The sequence below is a fragment of the Hypanus sabinus genome, chromosome 20 (assembly GCF_030144855.1).
Source record: "Hypanus sabinus isolate sHypSab1 chromosome 20, sHypSab1.hap1, whole genome shotgun sequence".
NCBI classification, from domain to species: Eukaryota; Metazoa; Chordata; class Chondrichthyes; order Myliobatiformes; family Dasyatidae; genus Hypanus; species Hypanus sabinus.
The window spans coordinates 9930959-9955230 of NC_082725.1; the positions used below are offsets into that span (position 1 = coordinate 9930959).

At 38.0% G+C, this 24272-nt stretch overlaps 1 protein-coding gene across 1 annotated transcript in view; it reads right to left on the reverse strand.

The window, feature by feature from the left end:
• Window positions 1–3309: 3309 nt before the first annotated feature.
• tax1bp1b (Tax1 (human T-cell leukemia virus type I) binding protein 1b) overlaps window positions 3310–24272 on the reverse strand; it is a 98260-nt gene continuing 77297 nt past the window's right edge. Inside the window, exons 15-18 of the mRNA XM_059945057.1 lie at window positions 22773–22962; window positions 22483–22640; window positions 4379–4470; window positions 3310–4259 (exon numbers count right to left, since the gene is read on the reverse strand). Of these exons, the coding sequence (XP_059801040.1) occupies window positions 4061–4259; window positions 4379–4470; window positions 22483–22640; window positions 22773–22962 (639 nt within the window). The 3' untranslated portion in view covers window positions 3310–4060. The remainder of the gene's footprint in view (window positions 4260–4378; window positions 4471–22482; window positions 22641–22772; window positions 22963–24272) is intronic.

Genomic DNA, 24272 nt, shown 5'->3' on the forward strand with positions numbered 1-24272 from the left:
ATCGATTGGTGTTCAATCCCTACCACTGTCTGTAAGTAGTTTGTGGAAGCTCCATATGATTGTGTGGGCATTCTCCGGCTTCTTCCCACATTCCAAAGCCATACAGTGAGAGTTGGTAAGTTGTGGGCATGCTATGTTGATGCTAGGAAGCATGGCAGACTGCCCCAGCACAATCCTCGGACTATAACACAAGTGATTCTGGAAATACTGGGAAACCAGAGTAGCACACACAAAATGCTGGAGGAACTCAGCAGGTCAGAGAGCAACTATGAAAAGAAATGAACAGTTAACATTTCAGGCCAAGACTCTTCTCTCTGTTGGTTATTGATGTAAACAACACACTTCATTGTATGTTTTGATGTACCATTTGACAAGTAAAGTAATTGAAGAATTCTATCCCAATTCTCACTAGAAATACTAAAACTAAGCTCTCTTTCCCAATCCTGTTTAGTCTTATAAAGGGGCTCTGAACGTATCTTCATAATTATATTATAAAGTTTTGAAATAAGCCCTTTTTGAAAAGTGTCTAATTCAAATAAACTCTCCAAAGTATCTGAAGGCACAAAATTTGGAAACATAGAGAGTACAGAACTTAAAAAATGTCTAATCTGTAAATATCTAAAAAAATGAAATCTCGGCAAGTTATATCTGTTGGATAATTGTTCAAAAGACATGAAACAATTATCTAAAAATAAATCAGAAAATCTTAGTAATCCCTTAGTTTTCCAAGCTGAATAAGCTTGATCTATAATGGAAGGGTGAAAAAAACAATTAGATACAATAGGACTATTGTAGGACTATTTAAAACAAATTGAGTCAACCCAAAAAATCTCCGAAATTGAAACCATATACGCAATGTATGTTTAACTATCGGGTTTTGAGAGGACCGGAAGTGACGGCATTGATGAATACTTATTTTTGTGAGATATTATAAACAGCCCACTTTTTTTTTCTCCTTCTCTTTTGTTTGTTTTTCTTTCTTTTATATTACTTACTGGTTATAGTTATTAGATTAGATTAGTTAGTTTTGCATTATATAAATTTTTTTTTGTTTTTTTTTCTTTCTTTTTTCTGTTTTTTTTATATTATACATTATGAAATATTTAGATTTACTATGTCCATACATATATCTTATGGCTTATGTCTTGGTAAACTCATTTATATTGTAACTATTATGTATGTTTTTTTTTCATATGTAATGGAATGTGTATGTTGGTAATTTCTTTATCAATATATCATCTGTATTCTGTCCATATTACTAATATTAATAAAAAGATTTAGAAAGACAAGTAAAGTTAATGTTTAAATCTTTAATCTTTAGTTAAAAGTTAACACCAAGATATATAATGAACTAAACATCAGGCAGAACTCTTTAATGCTCTTTACTGGGGACTGGTGGGGGGGGGGGGGGCCGGGGGGGAGTGTCTCACTTTCCCACACTCTTTCCTAGTCTGTACGAAAATGTGGTTAATATCTGCGAAGCTTTCACCAAATATCAGGATTGCTATTCCACAGCTTTCCTCTTCCGCTCCCCACACCCATTTAATGCCCCAATTACTATGATGACCTTATATTCTATTGCATTGGTGGCTTCCTTTAAGATTAGTAATCTCCTCACTGAGTAGTTCTCCTCAAGTTGGAAACAGGGAATGTTATGCAAAGATGGAGATTTGTTTTTGACCCTCTCAATTTTATTGGGGCTTTGATCAGAGTGTTTTAGTACTGATGTGTCATGAAAACATGAATCGATGGATAAGAGAGTCCAGGTAGCCTCCAAATGATGACATGAACATCGATTTCTCCAACCTGGTAATTTTTCCCCCTCTCCCTTATCTTTTTTTCCATTCCCATCAGGCTCCCCTCTTACTGTTCTCCTCACTAGCCTATTTCTTCCCTCTGCTGTGTCCCCTACTTCTTTCTCCCATGGTCCACCATCCTCCTGCAGCCCTTTTACTTTTCCACCCATCGCCTCCCAGCTTCTCACCATTCCCTCTCCCTTACCTAGCTACCTTTCCTCTATACTGGCTTCACACCTATCCCATTCTGGCTTGTACACCTTCCCCCACCTCATCTTATTCTGGCTTCTGCCCCTTTCCTTTCCGATACTGATGAAAGGTTGCAGCCAGAAAGATCAGCTGTTTGTTCCTCCAGCATTCTGTATGGTCTCAATTTCCAGCATCTCTGTATAATCCAGCCTCTTGTGTATATTAAGAAATATATTAAGGTGGAAAGATGGGAATAGATATAATGTACATTCAAGGATGTGGGAAACAGCACTCAGAAATTAAATTAACTTACAGGGATAGAGGGATCAAAGGTTTATTTTGAGAGTAAGGAAAACAATTGAAATAAAGGGGCAGAGTATCTGAGGCAAGGGAACTGAATGAAGTTGTGTAATGAAAGCTGTTTAATGAAAATAGAATAAACAGATCAGCAAATGGGCTTCAAAAATGGAAAGGCAATGGGGAGAGAGAAGAGGAAGATTACAGTACCAACCAAGTGCAATGGAAGACTGCAACAGAAGGCTGGGTGAGAGAATGAAGCAGCATGGGCAACTAGCAAGTTGGGTCTCCGTCTTATTGAAGTTCATGAGCCTAGCACCTTCTGTTGCATGTTGATAGAGAAAACAGGGAACAGACATGTATGCAAGAGACTGAGGCTTAGTATGAACACAAGATTGATTAGCTAATTTCAGCACTCCCGTTTTTCCAGTGGATTGTCGAACAGCATTCAGTGGCCACTTAATTAGGTACAGGAATGGAACCTAGTGTGCTCTTCTGCTTTCGCAGCCCATCCGCTTCAAGTTTTGACCTGCTGTGCATACAAGAGATGCTCTTCTGCACACCACTGGTCTTAAGTTTCTTCATCAACCCATCTTCCCATTCTCCACTGATCTCTCATTAACAAGGCATTTTCATCCACAGAATTGCTGCTCACCGGCTGTTTTTTTCTGGGGGGGGGGGGTTTGCACCATTTTCTGAAAACACTAGAGAGCTTTGTGCATGAAAATCCCAAGAGATCAGCAGTTTCTGAGATACTCAGACGACCCTGTCTAGCACCAATAACCATTCCATAGTCAAAGTCACTTGGATCACATTTCTTCCCCAATCTGATGTTTGGTCTGAACAACAACTGAACCTCTCGACCATGTCTGCTTGCTTTTAAGCATTAAGTTGTTGCCACAATTAGCTGATGAGATACTTGCTTTAACAAGCCATTACACAGGTGTACCTAATAGAGTGGCCACTGAGTGTGGACTTTAAGATGTATTGATAGTGTATATTGTCTCTTTGAGCAGCTATGATGTAATCCATGATCAATAGGTCGACTAGACCTGTCTTTATTGTAAAGAGAAATTTTACTGCAACAAAAAACTGGATATATCATTACCAGTGAAAACGGAAACTTAAATACAGCTTTGTGCAGAGATTTAACACAATAGCACAACTATCTGCAAAATGTATCAGTAGGCATTTACAGAAGGAAATTCAATCACATCATGACAAAGGACATGGTTGATATTTTCGTGAAAGTGCAATTGTTTTACAGATTATATATTCAGGTACAATTGTCCCTGGATTCACATCTCATTTCTGATATTTGTATCAAGCTGAAATGAAAGCAAAAACCCTCAAACTCAGGCTTAACTAATCAACTACTGTTTATCTCTAAATTGTCATAGGTTTTGAAAGGTGAAGCACTATGTTTAGGATCTTTAATAGATTAATTACAGGAAATGTACTTTTGTTTGCTAAAGCTGCAATGAAGTAAGATTATCATCTATGGCATAATAATAGATGGCAAGTAGTTCAAATAAGATACACTTATTTTCTAAGCAACTATGCAAATTAGTAACATTGTAATGATTAATTCATGCATCTAATAACATATTTATGATATTTATATTATATTCATGAGCTCAAGGGTATTTTTAAAGTAATACAGCAAACTACTGTAAAAGTAGCCTTCAGCGATAAAATATAGTGTCTTTGCTAAATTATTAACATTAACCAACATTAGTCATGGAGAAAAAAATTGGTAAATAAGCTTTGCAATTTAATCAAAAATGCTGAATGTTTTCAGCAAAATGTGTCATGACATGTTTTTCAAAATATTGCTGGTCACAATCTGGGGCGAACTGCTCACTGCACATGGGACACACCTTCCAGTGGCTGTCAACGTGCTCTTCAAACTTGCTCTGATCATAACTCGGGGGAAACACCAGGTCACAAAGTGGACACTTCTTGTGAAGGACGATGCTGCAAAGATTTTAAAAAAAGTATATCCGATTAAAGAATTACTTCGTAACTACTTCATTTATGAGTTAAAAAGCTAAATGGAGAATGGATTTCAGTGAATGCTTAAAAAAAAAACTTGCCTTGAATTAAAGCAGAAGTGAGCACCTTGCTCACGTAGAATGAAACTTGGAGTATCAGAAGTGTCGAGTGGTGAAACAGTGTCATCATCGTCCTGTCAAAAGAAACAAAGTTTCATATCATATATATGAAAATATGAGGGGCTATTGAGTACTTCTACGCAACAGTACTGTGCAGGCAAGCAGCATTCGTCATCAGGGACCTCCACTACCTGGGTCATGCACTCTTCTCGTTACTGCCAGCAGGGTCTCACACCACCAGGTTCAGGAACAGATATCATACCTCAACCATCAGGCTCCTGAACCAGTGAGGATAACTTCACTCAACTTTATTTGTCCCATCACTGAACTGTTCCCACAAACAGTGGACTCATTGTTAAGGACTCATCATCTCATGTCCACAATATTTATTGTTTTTTTATTTATTATTACTTTTCCCCTTTGTATTTGCAGTTTGTTGTCTTTTGCACATCGGTTGCTTGTCTGACATATTGGGTGCAGTCATTCATTCATTCTAAGACTTATCAAGTACGCTCGCAAGGAAAACTAATCTGAAGGTTAAATATGGTGACATATATGCATTTTGATAATAAATTTACTTTGAACTTTGATTAACTATAGTATAACTGATACGGAAGTGCATGCATGACAGGGGAGAGCAAAACTGTAGTATTTGGTCAGTGCAAAGCAAATCTCTCTATAGCACCAAAATACTGCACTTCAAAGCAGAAATGCCAAGTAATAACTTAAGTGCTCATATCTAAAAATTATGGTGTTCTATCATAATAAATGACAAATTCTTAAATATACAGCAGATTATTGACTTTCAAGGATTCTACATCTCATGTTCTTAATATTATCCATTATTGATTTTTTAAATATTCACTGTCTTCTTCTGTACTATGGTTGTCTTTTTTTAATGTGTAGTTGATTGTCTATTCTATTGTATTTTTTGTATCTACTGTGAATGCCCACAAGAAAATGAATCTCAGGGTAGTATATTGTAACATATACAAACTTCAATAATAAATTTACTTTGAACTTTGAGATTGTGGTTATGGATTTATTCATAAATTCATTTGAATATTTACTCAATCTATAATAGCAACTCAGATATAATTGCATATAGTTATTTCAAAGTCTGAAATCAGTTTTCAGCAGCTATGTCAACTACATATATACCTAAATAAACATGAAGATCTGAATTACAGAGACAAAATCTTCTCATAATATTTAAGGGCAAGAACATTACGAAAAACCCTCAATCATAAACATACTTGCAACTTCCAATGTGCCCAGTATATGAACTAAACCATATACATAAACAGAACAATATACATAGAGAAAATATACTGTATATTACATACATCAACCAGTGAACAAATGATAAAAATAATACTAAATTTGAAAAGCTTGGTGGTAGAAATTCATTCTGGTTATTATGAGCTAAACATACGATTACAGTAGCATATGCACCTTGTGCTCCAGTTCAGAAATTCAGTTTCAATTACCTCAACTGTACTGCAGTATCTGATGTTCATCAGGCGACCATATGTGTACCAACAAGTGTTTCCAGGTTGCTGGCAACATATATTTCTACCATTCTTATATTGATGCAACATGTTCAGAAACATTGTTATGTCAGAATTCAATGTTTGAGCACAGATGGAAAGATTTCCACCATAAATGTGTAATTCCCAAGTCTACAAAATTATTTTATTTCTATTTTACCTCCATAATGATCCTAATCTAGCAGTAGTCATAATACATCCTGGTGGTCTATTCACAGTACACCTCTTTCTATCTGTTTATCTCAGCAGATTTGCAACCCGGTATATTTTTGGTGAAGTATTACTTACTATTTTATCTGATAGATACCCAGACTGGCAAATTACTAATACCACTAATTCTTGATCTGGAGCAAATTAGCACCAGTCATACAATCTCTTGTCCAGTGATACGGCTGAGTAAGGTGTTAAATGTAGTAAATATTAATGTAGCTGTTTGCAAAATACTAGCAACAAAGCAGCAACTAAACTTGTAGAAACTCCGATTAAACTATATTTTGATAGTCTGACAAGGATATTAATCACAAAGTCATCTGGTTGAGACTCACAGGTGTCAACTGGTGTTCTACAACTCCAAGAAACAACATGATGTGATTTTTACATAAATCACACAACACATAAATTTTAACTGCAAATTAAATATAATTTCACAGAAACAGACCATTTTATGGTAATACTTAGTTCCACATGAACCTTCATCTTGCACACTCTTTTGCTCTTTTGGATTCATTTAGTTTTTCTTTAAGTGCATTTATAGTATTTGTCTCAGCTGCTTCATGTACAGAATCAGGTTTAATTATCACTGGCATATGTCATGAAATTTGTCATTTTGCAGCAGTTCAGTGCAATACATTTTAATAAAAAACTATAAATTACAATATACGAAAAAGATTAAATTAAGTAAGTAGTGTAAAAAGTGGAATAAAAAGTAGTGAGGCAGTATTCAAGGATTCATTGGCCGTTCAGAAATCTGATGGCAGTGGGAAGAAGCTGTCATCAAATTTGTTTTTTTAGCAGTAGCAGTACATTGCACTACATAGTAATAAAAAACTAAATTATAATGTATATAAAAAAATTAAATAAGTAGTACTAAAAGAGAGGGGGGAAGATACTAATGTGTTCATGGTTTCCTTATCCATCAACAAATCTGATGGCGGCAGGGAAGAAGCTGTTCCTGAAACATTGAGAGTGTGTCTTCTATCCCTCCTCCCTGATGATAGCAATGAGAAGAAGACATGGCCTGAGTGATGGGGTGTACTTAATGATGGATACTACCTTTTGAAGGTGTCCTGCATGCTGGTGAGGCAAGTGCCCATATGATGGAGTTGGCAGAGATTATAATTTACTGCAGATTTTCTGATCCTAAGTTCCCTATCTTTGAGTATCTGACATTTCTATCCTGGGAAAGATATTCTGAGCGCCTTCCCTCTCTATGCCTTGTATAATTTTCTACACATCTGTCAGGTCCTCCCTCAGCCTCCATCGTACCAGAGCAAACAATGTAAATTTGTCCACTCCCCTAGCTTAGATACTTTAATCCAGGCAGTATTCTGGTATATCTCTTCTAATAACCTCCATTAGTCAGGGCCAACCACACGTTATGTCCCAGTTGTCCATGTAGGGTAGGGCAGTATGATATGGGGAGCAAGCTAGTTGCCCATGTACAGGCTCTCTCTCTCCACACAGCTGATGAATCCAAAGGAACTGCACAGACAAGATACTGTTTGGCATCAGTGATGTCGCAGAAGCTACCAGTGAACTCAACATAGGGACTCCAGCTCCAGAATTTTCCTCGGGGTTTAACTCCCAAAGCCTTCTCTGAGTGCATATAGTCACAAGGCAGCAGAAATTTAAGTGATTTTCTTTCTCCTAGATGAGCTGCCAACCACAGCTGATAAGTCCCATATGCCTGAAACAACTTGTTTTAAGGTGCCAGTAACCAACTTTGCCCCCTCTTCTGGCAGTAGAAAGGATTCCGCTGGGCTTTGTAGCTGAGCCATACAGGAGCTGGACTTGGCTGTCAGAGGCTATTTGAGATATATGCCACTGGGAGCATTTAATAGGTAGCTTATCCCAACTACCACCCTCCTGGCTTAACAACCCGCAGGAACTATATCTCTTATATACCTTTTTAAAGCATCATAATCCTTCCTGTAATGGGGTGACGAGAATTGAAGACAATACTCCAAGTGCTGCTAATCAAAGGTCTAGATTGTTGCAACATGCCTCCCTTTCTCATATACTACATGATGAAGAACAAAGGATTCTGTGTTTTATTACTAAATGACAAATTCCTCCAACATGTTCAAATTGCACAACCCCGATTTCAAAAGAGCAGACGTGTGAATCATGTATCAACGATCATTGTTTAAAATTTGCTGAGTGACTGAAATGAAATTACTACCAAAGATAAAGTCAACTATACTTACGACACTTTTTAAAGTAAAATAATTGACCTTAGAACTAAACCAAAATCACGAGAAAGTCTGCAGATGCTGGAAATCCAAAGCAACATACACAAAATGATGGAGGAACTCAGCAGGTCAGGCAGCATCTACGGAGATTAATAAACAGTCAAAGTTTTGGGCTGAGACCCTTGTTCAGGGCTGTAAAGGAAGGGAGGAAATGCCCAAATAAAGGTGATGGAAGGGCCGGACAGCTTGAAGATGATAGGGGAAGCCAGGTGGGTGGAAGAGGTCAGGGCCAGAGAGGAAGGAATCTGGTAGGATAGGAGACTGGAGCATAGGAGAAAGGGAAGAAAGGGATGCAGGGGGAAGTGATAGGCAGATGAGAAGAGGTAAAAGGCCAGAGTGGGGGGATAGAAATTGTTTTTTTTTAAACCAGAAGCTTATTTTTAGCCATCAGGTTGGAAGCTACCTAGAACGAAAACACAGGTGCTGCTCCTGCACCCAGAGGGTGGCTTCATCTTGACACACCATGGACCGACATGTCTGAACAGGAATGGGAATCAGAATTAAAATGTTTGGCCATCAGGAAGTCCCACTTGTGGCCGATTCAGCAGAGGTGCTCAATGAAGTCCTCTGCCAATTTATGACGGGTCTCATCAATGCAGAGGAGGCTGCATTTGGGATGCCGGATGAAAAAAAGATGACCCCAGCAGATTCACATGTGAAGTGTTGCCTCACCTTGAAGTGCTATTTGGGGCCCTGAGTGAAGGTGAGAAAGGAGTGAAAGGAGGGAGATTAGTGGGGATGATCAAATAGACAAGGAAGTCATGGAGGGAGCAAACCCTGTGGAAAGCTGGGGTGGAGGTGGCAGATAGAAGCTTTTCTACTTTCTCCCAACAGAAAAAAAATGGAGCATGAAATTCACTGGGACTGGAAAACATGGGTTAGTGATTAGATAGGGTCTCCAATTAATAATTGACTCACGTCATTCTATATACACACGATTGACTGGATTTTAACATGCTGTACTACTGCTTGGTATGAAAACTGCGGTGTCAGACAGGAAGGCTCTAAAACAGGAAGTCAAAACTGCCCAATGCATTACTGACACCAGCCTACCTGCCATCAAGGGCATATTTTCAGAAAGATGCCAGAAAAGGGCCAGTAACATTATGAAGGATCTTACACAACCTGTTGACAGACAGTTTGCCTCACTCCCATCCGAGAGGAGGCTATGTAGCATCCATACCAGGACTACCAGACTCAAAAACCATCATCTTCCAAAGCAGTAAGGCTGATCATCACCTCCACCCACTAACCTCACCACTATTTTATTATTTCCCATTAGTCATCTTATGTTGAACCTAGCGTCACTTTATGGGCATAAAATGAACACACACACTTATGCATTTTAATTTATTATGTGTTTTTCTATTATTATTATGTCCTTTATCTTTTGTGTGTTTTTTGCACTGCATCAGATCCAGAGTAACAATCATTTTTGTTCCCCTTGTACTCATGTACAAGAAATTACATTAAACGATCTGGAATCCTCATTTGTTAAAGGATACAGCCAGTGATATTAAACCCGATTTTGTAACTGGCCCTTCTGGTCCAAGAAGCCCTTGCCTCCCAATTCCACCCATGTGCCTAATTAACTTACTAACTTGTACGCCTTTAGACTGTGGGAGGAAACCGGAGCACCCAGAGGAAACCCAGGCAGTCGCAAGGGGAATGTACAAACTCCTTACAGACAGCAGTGGAATTTAAGCTAGCGTTATTCTTACCCTTACAATTGCGAGTGTTCCATTTCAGTTCAGATCACACTGATCCCAGAAAAATTTTTAAATTCTTTAGAAATTGCTTTCTAATCATTCAATAGCTTTCAAAGAATATGGAAAGTTTAAGAATTCTTGTTAGCTAATTTATTGCCAAGTATCTTTTTCCTCAGTTATACTATAATACACCATAATGTACAGAACACTGCCAATTTACGTGGTGCTTTAGAGGACTTTGCCAAGGAGGATACCAACCAAGATACAACAAATGACCCAGGCAGCATAGCAGACTAGCAATAATTAATACTAACTACAGAGGTATTCCCACATCCCTGATTAATCTAACAGTTTGAATTTTGATTTTATATTTCAATTATGCAAAGAATATCAAAGATATTCACATCTGCTATCTTCACAGAGATCCAGCCCCACTTCCTGCAAATGCTCACCTCAAAAGAACATAACTTATAAAATAATGAAGTAAATTTAATCTCATCTGATTACAACTGAAGTGACTGAAGAGGTGAAAACAAATTTGTTCAATCTGGATTCTAGATTCAGTCCTTGTATGTATCCACATAATCTTTGAAATATTTAAATAAAATTAGGCATTAATCCATGAATCATAAAGCAAAAATACAAAACAACAGATTCATCAAACATCCACTGACTTTCTAACGATCTTCTTTAAAATTTAAGTGGCCCTTAAGAATCTCAGCCAGCATTATGCTAGCAATTACATGTGGGGCAAAAGGTGCAGATTTAAATCCCATTCCACAAATTTGTGCTCAGAGTTTATGTTAAAGATTAGGGGAGTGCAGAAAGAACTGCCTTTTGGCTGAGACATTAAATTGAGCCCAGCTCTATGCTTTAAATCTTATGGGATGATATGAAGGTGATCTCCTGGCATCTCTACCAATACTAATTACCCCCCAAACATTAAGATCACAGATGCATGTTCTTTATTTTACTGCTGTTTATAGGGCACTGTAATCAAAATGGCATCATGTTTCATAAATTACAAAAGTTTAAACCACAAAAGTATTTAGTGAATATTTAGAATCCACAAGTTGTGAAAGGCATTACATAAATCAATACGTAAAAGCCAGTTTCCTCGTGAGGCTACGTTTAGGATATCCTGTTACACACCACTATGCAACATCATGTAATCAGTCACATTACTCATCATTTGACTGATCCAAAAGTAGAAAAAACATCTTCCCATTTAAAACAGAATTTTGAAAGTGACCATCCCTATGTCATAGACAACTTGTAATGATAGATACACAGAATAAAAAAATACATTTAAATGGTTTTATTAAGAATAAAATGATAGAATTAATGAAAATAAAGAAAACAAGTTTTAATATATTAATATTTTGGATACGGGACTATGGGAGAGAGGAAAAATAATTCAACTGGCTACTTTCTTACTTCCTCTGAAAACTGAACATGTGATGAAGAGTTTTTCCAAAGAGTAAGATCTTTTCTCTCTGGCACTTTGGGCAGCAGACTATTGCACTGCCCCAATCAATAACATTAAATTGTCAAAATCAGCAGCATACAAGTATATAATTATCTAAACGATGTCATTCTTCCATTTTAATAGTGAGGAAGTGTTGCATTGTTGGAGGAGTCATGCTATGAACAAGATACTAAACCTTTCTGGATAGTAAGATTCTATACCATAATGTGAAGATAACTCCAATGCCATTATTTGTCTCCTAACCAACTTCTCTAAAATTGTGCTGTTATCAAGAGATTACTGGGCACAAATTGGTTCTCATGCTTCTTGCATTAAGACTAATTTCATAAACTGTGATTGTGATTTCAAATTCCCTTAAGTTGTGACTGGAATAGTATGTAGATTAGCTTTATTCATTACATGTACATCAAAATATACAGTGAAATGTGTCATTTGTGTCAAATTAAATCAGCCAAGAATATGCTGGGAAACTTACAACTGTCGCCACACTTCTGGCAACAACTCACTAACCCTAAACATATGTCTTTGGAATGTGGGAGGAATCTGAGCACCCAGAGGAAACCCACATGGTCACGGGCTGAATGTGCAAACTCCTTAGAGGCAGTGGCAGGAACTGAACCCCAATTGTTGATCACTGGCTGGCACTGTAAAGCAATAGCGCCATAAACATTAGTCTTAATATTTTTATACTATTCAGTGCCACAAATCCTTAGTCACTCATTTTTGCAATTAAAGAATAAAGGTTTTTAAAAGGAGAAGGCTTTACTTAATGAGGTGATAGAAGACAGACCAAATGATTGTATGATCTGGCACAATGGGCGCCTCATTGATCCAAACAAAAAGAATAATGCAGCCAGAGAACCATATTACTGAATAGGGAAAACAACATTCCACACAGAAAAAACTCTTTAGAAAACAGGAAAGCTGTCAATTTTAGTTCTGCAAAATCTGTCAATCATTATCTCCACAAGAAAAAACACTGTTCGGCTTTGCACTATGCTTGCCAGCGGTCAGTTCTGAGTGATCTGTATATCCATGTAATGTTAGCCAAGCGTGTCACACATGTCACAGTGCAGTCAGATGTATCAGCTAAATTGCCCAGTTGGGCTGCTTCTCTCATCAGTTCTGTCAGCAGCGCTCTCATTTCTTGAACACTAACAGTGCATAAATAGCTGCAGCAGGCACTGATGAGGATCACAATGCTGATGGACAGCAAGGTCGGCCTCAAAGCACCCATCAACAGTCAATGAGATGCTGCATCACTGGAGGATGTGTCCAAATCGGCTTGCAATTTGAGTAAACATCTGCCGTAAAACCCATGTATGGATCACATGGACCAATCAGCAGATGTGAGCAGAACAAATAAATTAGTGACAATTAGAAAATACTTAAACATTGTAGGTGAATTTATACTATATGCTCATGGAACCTTTTGTGACATTATTGTTTGCAAAGTGATGACAGTCTGCAAACATGTTCATTATTCATTTTTTTAATCTTAGGATTGAACAGATCCCAGAAATGAGCTTGCTTATTGACAATTATATTTTAAACAACACTACCCACCTTCTCCTTTGCTCAACTCATGCAATACCCCACATCAATCCCACCCCACACCCCTTAGCATAATTCTGCACAACTGGTTGAATTCAATGCTGCAGTAAAATTGTATTAAATTATAATATATTAAATATCTTGCCTTAGATATTTTTAAAGTAAATGCTTATGATGCTGTCTATGTATTTACATTTTAGCATCTGGAAGTAGATCGCTGTATCAGTGCAACCATGCATACGGAGATCCCCCTCCTGGGCAAGGGAATTAGTGCCTCAGCATCAGAACGGAGTACTAACTAAATGAAAAACATAACAAGATTTGCTAGTGCAGGCTTCTGTCTACTCTTGAAAATGAATTCAATTTTATTGGACCAGGACAAGATGGTTATCTTGAAAAGAGATGTTCTCTTCTGCTATCTTCCCATGCAATAACACAGGTCAAATGGCAATCTCAGAAGAAAACATTTCACCAAATTCAGTCACAGATTCTCTTGCCTTCTCTTCTAAGAGAAACTATTAGTTAAATGATTACTGCAAAATTACAAAAATGAAAGTGAAATGTAGAAATGCAAAATTCCAGGCATCTTCAAATAAATGACACCACAACTAAGATTACAGTGAAAATTAAATAACACTCCAAACCAGACTACAGCATTTAATTTATAACAATTGGAGATTTCATATTCACTTTATAAGGAAAACTGAGCACTTTGCTTGAAAGCAGCACAGCAGTTCTAAAATATCTCAACTAAATTCAGTGATCAGCTTTTACAGAATACTTCAAATAAAAATCTCAGTCAGCTGTTCGTTCAGTACCATGTTCAACAATACTGGCAGGTTGTAGTTGGCCCAGTTTTAAGTGCAAGTCAAGCATACTTGCATTATAATCACTAGAATGGTTGAGCTGGATGGCAGAAAGGTAGAACTGATTCTGGTCATCACACATACAGGATTTGATATCACATCATTGGCTAACATTGCTGATGTGCTAGCATTTAGGTAAGGAGGCAGAGGACCACAATGGAGATCACTATTAAGCTATTTTAGAAATTCTATGAATTAACAAAATAGCATACAATTACTAATTACGAAGTACACTTAAATTAAACAAGGAAGGACTGTATTTGGAGATGGCCTGGTCAACCATATTGAGAAAGGTTAGTGCATTTTGATGACTAGCTCAACTGGCAACATTTCCGATTTTGATTAGGCTATTTATTACTGAAGTACATGAAAATGTATTAGGGCAGTACAGAGGAGTTGTTGCAGGAAATACAGATATTAATTTGTTCATCTGAATTTGTAAGTTATGCACATAGGATTTTCAATGATAACTTTTCACAACTACTTGATTTTTTAATCCACTACAGTAAGAGCTTGCATATCAGAATTTTCAGTTTTGCTGTTAATGCATCAACTGATCATCCACAAAAGACTTTCAGTTGCAAAGCACCCTGCACAAGCACTGAAAATTTCAAAGAATGTTAAGTACTTATTTGAATTGCAATCACCATTAATAAACTGTAATAAAGCTGCTAAGAGCTCACAAACAGTAATATGATTAATACCATGTTTTACTTTAAAATAATTCTGGATGAAGGATAAGTATAGGGGAAGAACTCTGCTTGCCCCTTCTTTAAAATAGTGTCATGGGATTTTTCACTTTCCAAGGGAAATTTGTCCACATGCAGAGCTCCTCATACAGTACAAATTCTTTCAGCACTACATCAGTGTGTCAGCTTTTGACATTGTTCTTTAATCTCTAGTGCAGAACTTGAAATGACAACATTTGACTTAGTGGCAAGACTCCTACCACAAAGCTACCATTACAGCTGCCTTCAGAAAATAAACACTGAAGAGCTTCCTGACATTGGGGTAATTTAAGACTGGCCTGTAGCAATAAAAGTGTAATTTCTACTCGACTGTGTTCTGCCTCATTTATCAAGAAAAGTATACCTCAAGTAGCAATGAGATGCTCCCTGTTGAAACCTGTAGTTAAACCCAGTCATTTCCAGAATAAGCAGCCAGTTGTTTCTGATTTCAAGCAGATAACAGTTTTCTTAAGCAACAAGCTGCTTTTATTCCAGATAAAAGGCCAAATCACAATATCATACAACAATTCATAAGCGAGTACACACACCTTCATGTTTTCATTCAAGCAGTATGTGAGACTAAGGAACAATTCTGAGATTGCGATTTATGAAAACCATTGATAAGAAAGGGAAAGGCAATTTTTTCATGATTAAGGGAACCTGGAACAAGAAAGTACAACCTTAGAATTCAGACAACACTGCAATAAATATGACTATTTAATAAAGTCAGGTATTGCTGTTTATGCCAGTTATAGGACTGTCATTTTTATCATTGATAGGGTTCATAGACATGGGCAGAATAGAAAAAGTGCTTAAGTTACAAAAAGGTGACATTTCGGTCTAAAAAGAGAAATTTCAGACCGCATGCTTTTTTTTATATCTATTAATTTCATAAATCTATTTATCTAGATATTTTGGTAATTCTAAAAAGGACCTGAACACTGAATTAATGTTGCCAGAGAGTCAGGTCCAGAGAATGAGCCAAATGCCCATTATTAGTAGTGGAGTACTTATGAATAACAGGAAATTCATGCAAAACCCCAAATGCTTGAGATTTTATTAAAGACATGTTTTTTTAAAAACACTATTATTTCCCCTCAGAAAAAGCTATCTAATAAGCAAAACACACCAATATACTACAGCCATTAAACAGAAGCTTGCAATATTTCCCTTGACAGTTCTGACTTACTCTCTTAGCAATCTAAAGCAGCCGATAAAAAATATGCACTCAAAAGTGACTTGCATAAAAATAGCATCAATGGGCAATACGTTGGAATATGTAACATGCTCTTTACAAAAAGAAAGGTATGTACTCAGTGTGAACAAGTTAGATTCAGATTGAAAGACGAAGAACAGCAGATACTGGAAATCTGACAAAAACAACAGTTAAAACAGGGAATACTCAGTTCATATCTCACGTATTTTAATTTTCCATCAGAACCTCTAGATCAATAATGTATCTATAAAATTGCCATACGAGATATGATTTTATACCATAATCTCTGAGCTCTTGTGCTTTCATCTTCAATCTGATTTTTTTTAACTTCTGCCCTTGATTACTTATTCACAAGTACTTTCTATTTTCTGACCTAGACAAGATCACCATTTCAGTCACTATGCTCTTTCCCAGTTTTGTATTATGAAAATAGTTGTACAGATATGGGGACTATCAAGTGGGTCAGAGTCATTTTGAGAGTCACAGCCTCAAAAACAGCTCATTATTGCATTGTACAATCGTCCAACATTTAACTTTCTGCAGACGTAAATATACACATGAAAATAAACTGACATGGTGAAGAGTGCAGGGAAGAGAAATGTAATAGGGAATCAAAAACTATCAATGGTATGACACTGTAGTTTTGCACACTTAAAATTACATTCATAAATTTACTCAACTTTGTAATGTTTATATAGATGATATGAAATAGCAGCAAATTTACAGGAGTGCCAATTTAATTACACAAAAGGAGGAACTGTTACATCAATGTAAAAGATCTGTTTGGAATATCAATCTTCAATATAAGAAAATGCAAACACAGTTACTGCAGCAATATTAGTTTCAATTTAGCTGAAATAATGCTCCAAGATTCCTGACAAAATTCCATTATTGTAGTATGTATGTTTATGTGAAGAATCTATTTAATCATACATAAATGACTAAAATCATTCTGCTTTTGAAAGATGATAATCTGACAAAAGTATATTTAAAATGGCCTATGAAACAAAGAAAACAACATACCCTCTCATTTCTAAAACATTAAGCCAGTTTCATGTTCTTTATAGGACTTACAATTTTGTAAAACCTCTGACCCAAAGACAATCTGCTCATTGGAACACATTAGAATCCCTCTGTCTCATTACAAAAGCTGAGCTATGTCAGCAAATGAGCACAAGACACAAGCGCTCTTCCTCATGGGTTTGCAGAAGGGCAAAGAGGATCAAAGGCACTTAGATCAGAGTGAATACAGTGCTAATTAAACTGCAGCAGATGACGAAAAGAACTTGTCACATGTAGTACTTGCACTAAGGATGGTCATATTAGAAATGCAGAATGAGTACCATGGTAGGTAACATCGCTGAGTGCAAATTTCTATTCTTTCGATGTGCTGGGAAACTTGTGACAGTTCCTCTAATTATATGCAATAGCAGGCAGAGAAAGGACAAAAGTCAGGAAGGTGAAAATCATTCTCCTTTCCTCAGATGCTGAGCCCTGGATTTGAAATAGTTTCTGTCTGTACACTGCTCAGCTTCAACAAAGGTTAATAGCAATTAAACGCAGCAAACTAGACCAAATGAGAAACAGGTCATGATACTGCTGTACTCATTGTGAACAAAATTCCAAACAATGGAGCTCTGCTACTTGAAATTCACAAAGCACAAAAAATTGCCACCAGAAAATAAATTCACATTTTTCTTTTATCCAAACCATCTAATACTAATCTTAAGTTACTATGCGCCAATTACATAAAAATCAAAAAATTAAAATAAATTTAATTGGAAACTAACTGGAGACGTTGACTTTCATCCACAATAAGACGATAAGATATAGGAGCAGAATTAGGCCATTCTGCCTATGAGTCTGGTCTGCAACTTGATCATAGCTGATCCATTTTCCTCTCAACCCCATTCTGTTTTCTCCCTGTAACTTTTCATACCCTGATTTATCAGGAATCTATCAATCTCTGCCTTAAATACACCTAATCATCTGGCCTCCACAGCTGACTGTGGCAATTAATTCCACAGATTCAACACCCTCTGGCTAAAGATATTACTCATCTCCATTTTAAATGGACGTCCCTCTATTCTGAGGCTGTGTCTTCTGCTCCTAGACTCTCTCACAATAGGAAACATCCTCATCACATCCACTCTATCTAGGCCTTTCAATATTCAATAGGTTTCATTCTTCTAAATACCAACAAGTATAGGCCCAGGGCCATCAAACACTACTCATATGACAAGTATTTCATTCCTGGAATTATTTTCATGAATCTCCTTTGAACTCCCTCCAATGCCAGCTCATCCTTTCTTAGATAAGGGGCCCAAAACTGCTCACAATGCTCCAAGTGACCCTCAGCATCAAATCCTTGTTTTTTTATATTCTAATTAATATTGTGCTCAGCTCTTCTACTACTAGTTATGTGTTGCTTCATTATAGAAGGGATGCAGAAGCTTTAGAGAGGGTGAAGAGGAGATTTACCAAGATGCTGCCTGGATTAGAGAGCACGTCTTATGAGAAAAGGTTGAGCGAGCTAGGGCTTTTCTCCTTGGGAGCGAAAGAGAACAAGAAGTGATGATAGAGGTTCACAAGATGATAAGGAGGAATAGTGGAGTAAAGGGAATTACAGATGCAAAAGAGAGCAGTTGACCCAAATTGATTGGAAAAGAACACTGGCAGATATGACAACAGAGCAATAATGGCTGGAATTTCTGGAAGCAGCTTGGAAGCCACAGGAGATAGACATCCCAAAGAGGAAGAAGGATTCTAAAGAAAAAACAACAGAACCATGACTAACTAGAGAAGTCAACACCAACATAAAAGCCAAAGAGAGGCCATATAATAGAGCAAATAAAAATCAGTGGGAAGTTAGAATATCAGGAAGCTTTCAAAGGCCAACAGAAGCAAATAAAAATTCATGAAGGTAAAGAAGGAATTTGAAAGTATGCTAGGCAATAATATTAACAAGAATAACAAAAGCTTCTTTTGATACATAAAGTAAAAAAGAGCGACGAGACTGGATATCAGATCACTTACCACCTCTCCAATCAATGTTGGAGAGGTAGTAATGGGGGACAATGAAATGGCATACAAACCGAATAGTATTTTGCATCAGCCTTCACTATGGAAGACACTAGGAGTATGGTGGAAGTTCCATGTGTCAGGGAACATGAAGCATGTGAAGTTACCAAACTAGAGAGCAAGTTCTTCGGGAAACTAAAAGGTCTGAAGGTAGATAAGTCATCTGGACCAGATGGTGTATACCCCTGGGTTCTGAAAGAGGTGGCTTAAGAGATTCTGGAGGTATTGGTAATGATCTTTCAAGAATCACTAGATTCTGGAATGGTTCTGGAGAACTAGAAAATTGCAAATATTACTCCACTCTTCAAGAAAGGAGATAGGCAGAACAAAGAAAACGAGTCAGTTTGATCTCAGTGGTTGGAAAGATGTGGGAGTCAATTCTCAAGGATGAAGTCACAGGGTACTTGGAGGCACATGATAAAATAGGCCAGCGTGCTTTCTTCAAGTGAAAATCTTGCCTGACAAATTTGTTGGAAAAGAAAGCTTTTTCTGGTTGGATGCTGATAATTAGTGGTGTTCCAGAAGGGTTTGTGTTTGAACAGTTTTTTTTACATTATATGTCAATGACTTGGAAGATAGAATTGATTGCTTTATTGCAAAGTTTTCAGACAATATGTAGATAGGTGGAGGAGTAGCTAGTCTTGAGGAATTAGAGAGAATACAGAAGAACTGAGACAGATTAGGAGAATGGGCAAAGAAATGGGAGATGGAATATAGTGTCAGGAAGTGTGTAATCAAGCACTTTGGTAGAAAAAAATAAAAGTGTACACTATTTTCTAAATGGAGAGAAAAATCCATTTTTCACCAAAAAACTGAGGTGCAAAAGGACTTCCCTAAAGGTTAATTTGCAGTTTGAGTCTATGGTGAGAAAAGCAAATGAGATGTTAGCATTCATTTCAGGAGAACTAGAATATAAAAGTAAGGATGTAATGTTGAGGCTTTATAAAAGCACTGGGGAGGCCTCACTTGGGATACTGTGAGCAGTTTTCGGCCCCTTATCTATGAAAAGCAGTGGTGAAAATGGAGAGGGTTCAAAGGAGGTTCATGAAAATGATTCCAGAATTGAATGGCTTGTCATATGAAGAGCATTTAATTGCCTTGAGCTTGTATTCACCAGAATTCATAAGAATGAGAGGTGACCTCATTGAAACCTATCAAATGGAGAAAGGCCTGAATAGAGTGGATGTGGAGAGGATATTTCCTATGGTGGGAAGAGTCTAAGACAGGCATTCACAGCCTCAGAATGGAGGAGCATCCTTTTAGAACAGAAATGAAGAGGAGGAATTTCTTATTAATTCTTTGCCACAGCAGCCATGGAAGCCAAGTACTTGTGTATATTTAAGGCAGAGGTTGATAATTCTTGATTGGTCAGGGCATGAAGGGATATGGGGAGAAGGCAGGAGATTGGGGCTAAGAGGAAAATTGCATCAGCCATGATGAAATGGTGGAGCAGACTCAATCGGCCAAATGGCCTAATTCTGCTTCTATATTGTATGGTCTTATAGATCAGGTGGACAGACAGATTTTCCCAGGGTGGAAATGGCTAATATGACAGGAAATCACTTTAAGATGATTGATAGAAAGTATGCAGGCATGAGGGGTGGGAAGAGAAACTGTTAGAGGTACTTTTTTAAAAATATAAAAATACAGTAGAATGCAATGCCAGCGGTGTTAGTAGAGGCAGTTACATTAGGGACATTTAAGAGACTCTTAGATCAGCACAAAAATGATAGAAATATAGAGGACTACGTAGGAGGGAAAGGTTTAGATTATTCTTGGGCTTGTATTGTGCTGTGACATTCGATGTTCTATGAAATCTTTAGCAATGCAAACGTTAAACTTGATTTTTCCAACTTCATGACTTCAGCATCAAGAGGTCACAAAATTCTGGTGTCCTTGTCTTAATTTGCACAAATCTTCTCTTCTCGGACAATCCCTTAGGATTGAGAATAACTTGGCTTCTCTGTGATTTTGTGGGTTCTTAGCTGACTAATTGATGCCAATGTAGGCAACACAAGTGCTTTCCACAAAATGGTAATAGCTGCCTGCCAGGTTGGATGGATGACTGGATTGAGTCTTTCTGCCTGTTATGCAGGGCTACAGACTGCTACCAGTGCTTTTACTTAACCTTCTTATGATCAATGTTCCTTCACCAATTTCAGAGGACATGGCCAGGAATTTGCAAGGAAGCTTTGAGTACATCCTAAATCACTTCCTCGGCCTGCTTTTTGGTGGGGTGGGGGGCGGGGGGGTTGTATAATCTGTTTCCACAGAAGAGCTTAGCATGTCTGCTTTAGGAATCTTGAATCAGGCATGGGAGCAACAGTGACTCCTCAATGCAGCTACTAAAAACAATCAGAGCCTTAATGATGTCAATGTTGGCCTTGGCAACACAGACAATGCAACAGGAATTCAGCAGGTCAGGCAGAGCAGCATTTATGGAAAGGCATAAACAGCTGATGTTTCAGTATGAGACCCTTCACCAGGACATTAAAGGATGTGGCCTCAGATAGGATAAGACAGTTGTCTCTTCTTCTTCCAGTGAACTTGGAACATTCTACATAGACAGTGCATTGTTGTGCCTGCAGTAGATAGACCAAGTGTCAGAAGCATAGGGAAAGGCAGAGATAAATCATCATGACATCATAAATTTTGTGCTTGGTCTGAGAGTTTCAAGTACCTTTTTCCATGCTTTTCAGGGTCTTGCCATGAAACTTTCTTGCTGGAGGGCAGAGCTGCGCAGCAGAGCCAAGCTAACTTGTAGACATCACAAAAGGCCCAAACTCCTCTATGCTTCAGAGAATGAATCAACTATGGCTTGGAGCTCAGTCTGCATGCATACAAGCAGGCATGTCCAAAACTCTAGGGTTAACTTCTAAATCTCTGCAATTCTCTCTCCTATTTCCACTCAATCCTGAAAACCTACCTTTCTGAGAAAGGTGTCAGTCACTTAGTTTTTCCAGAATACTGGGAACTGGCAAGTACAATAGACCAAAGCATCTACCAAAAAGAGGTGAAAAACCTTTGGGCTTGATAGAACAACTTCCACTTAGCTAACTATAAAGTTATAGCAAATGCTTAAACATCTCTGTATTCAGCGAAACATTGCCCTAATATTTACACTTAAGCAGGAAGAAGTGTGATTTTTGTTAACCAATGCATTGATATTAAACACATATGAAAATAATTCACTGCACTCAGCAGTCAGATGGTTGATGCATGAATTGTACTAAACGCATTACTTCATTTACCCATGTTCTAAGATGTGTGAAAACTTACAATTGAAACTCATTTGTACAATAAGTTAACATTGTTTCTGAACCACAGGTGGCCAGACCTAATGATATGCCAAAGCCTTTGCTTTCGTGCAGTAAAGCAATCATTATTTCTTTAAAAGCAAGTGAAAAACAAATAGAACTTGCATTAATAAGCTCATCTGGGTCCTCGAGGCCATCTGGCCGACTGAAGTTACGAGAAGGTTGGCTGCAGACCACAGCAGTATCTGATCCCCATGGAGGGATGCCTGTAGAAACTTTATGCATCTCTTCAGAATAAAGAGCTCCAGCTGCTCCATCAGAGCCTAAGCATCAGGAAAAAATGTCAACTTACTGTAAGTGACAAAAATAAATACTTTAATGGCTAATTTATGAATAGTATCATGTTGATCTATCAACACATCGGGGAAAGGATGGGTCAGAATATAAATACAAACCTCTTGCAGGCTCAGCATAAGGATTTCCAAACAGCAGTTCAGGATGTTTTGTGGGTACTAGTGGAGCCTCAAAGGCATATGGATTTGGATATTGAAGTATCTCCTGGTCATGTGGGGGTTTTGACCTTTGTGAGTCATCGTCTTCATGAACTCTTTCACCAGCTTGCTTGCTTATCTCTTTTGAAAATCCCTGCAGAAGAGAGAATGAAGTTAGCTGAGTAACGTTCAGCCAGGGCCAAAATAAGTATCTTTAACAAAGATACAAACTTTGTTAAACAGCCAGATGACATCCAGGAAAAGCATTTCAAAATTAAATTGTTTGTTCTAAGTTTACAAGCCAAAGGATAATATTTTAATTAGTTCTTAAGAAAAACTTTGTTTTACAAACTGCATTCATAATTTACAACATTACATGTAAGATAATCTTTACTATGTAGTATAGAATCATGAACTTTTCGAACAGATTCAATGACATGTTTTGCAGATGCACTAACATTGTGCACTCTTGTCCTTTCTTTTGTTTTGGAACAGTGGCTCCAATGACTACAGACCAGTGGCATTGACCTCCCACATCATGAAGACCCTGGAAAGACTTCTTCTACAGCAGCTCCGGCCTATGGTTAGGCCACACTTAGACCCCTCCAGTTCACCTATCAGCCCCGACTAGGAGTTGAGAATGCCATTGTCTTCCTGCTGAACCGTGTCTACGCCCACCTGGACAAGCCGGCGAGCACTGTGAGGGTCATGCTTTTTGACATCTCCAGTGCGTTCAACACCATCCGCCCTGCTCTGCTGGGTGAGAAGCAGACAGTGATGCAGGTGGATGCTTCCCTGGTGTTATGGATTATTGATTACCTGACTGGCAGACCACAGTACGTGCACTTGTAACACTGTGTGTCAGACAGAGTGGTGAGCAGCACTGGGGCTCCACAGGGGACTGTCCTGTCTCCCTTTCTCTTCACCATCTACACCTTGGACTTCAACTACTGCAGAGTCTTGCCATCTTCAGAAGTTTTCTGATGACTCTGCCATAGTTGGATGCATCAGCAAGGGAGATTAGGCTGAGTACAGGGCTATGGTGGGAAACCTTGTCACATGGTGCGAGCAGAATCGCCTGCAGCTTAATGTGAAAAAGACTAAGGAGCTGGTGGTGAACCTGAGGAGGGCTAAGGCACTGGTGACCCCTGTTTCCATCTAAGGGGTCAGTGTGGAAATGGTGGAGGATTACAAATACCTGGGGATACAAATTGACAATAAACTGGACTGGTCAAAGAACACTGAGGATGTCTACAAGAAGGGTCAGAGCCATCTCTATTTCCTGAGGAGACTGAGGTCATTTAACATCTGCCGGATGATGCTGAGGATGTTCTACGAGGCTGTGGTGGCCAGTGCTATCATGTTTGCTGTTGTGTGCTGGGGCAGCAGGCTGAGGGTAGCAGACACCAACAGAATCAACAAACTCATTCGTAATGCCAGTGATGTCGTTGGGGTGGAACTGGA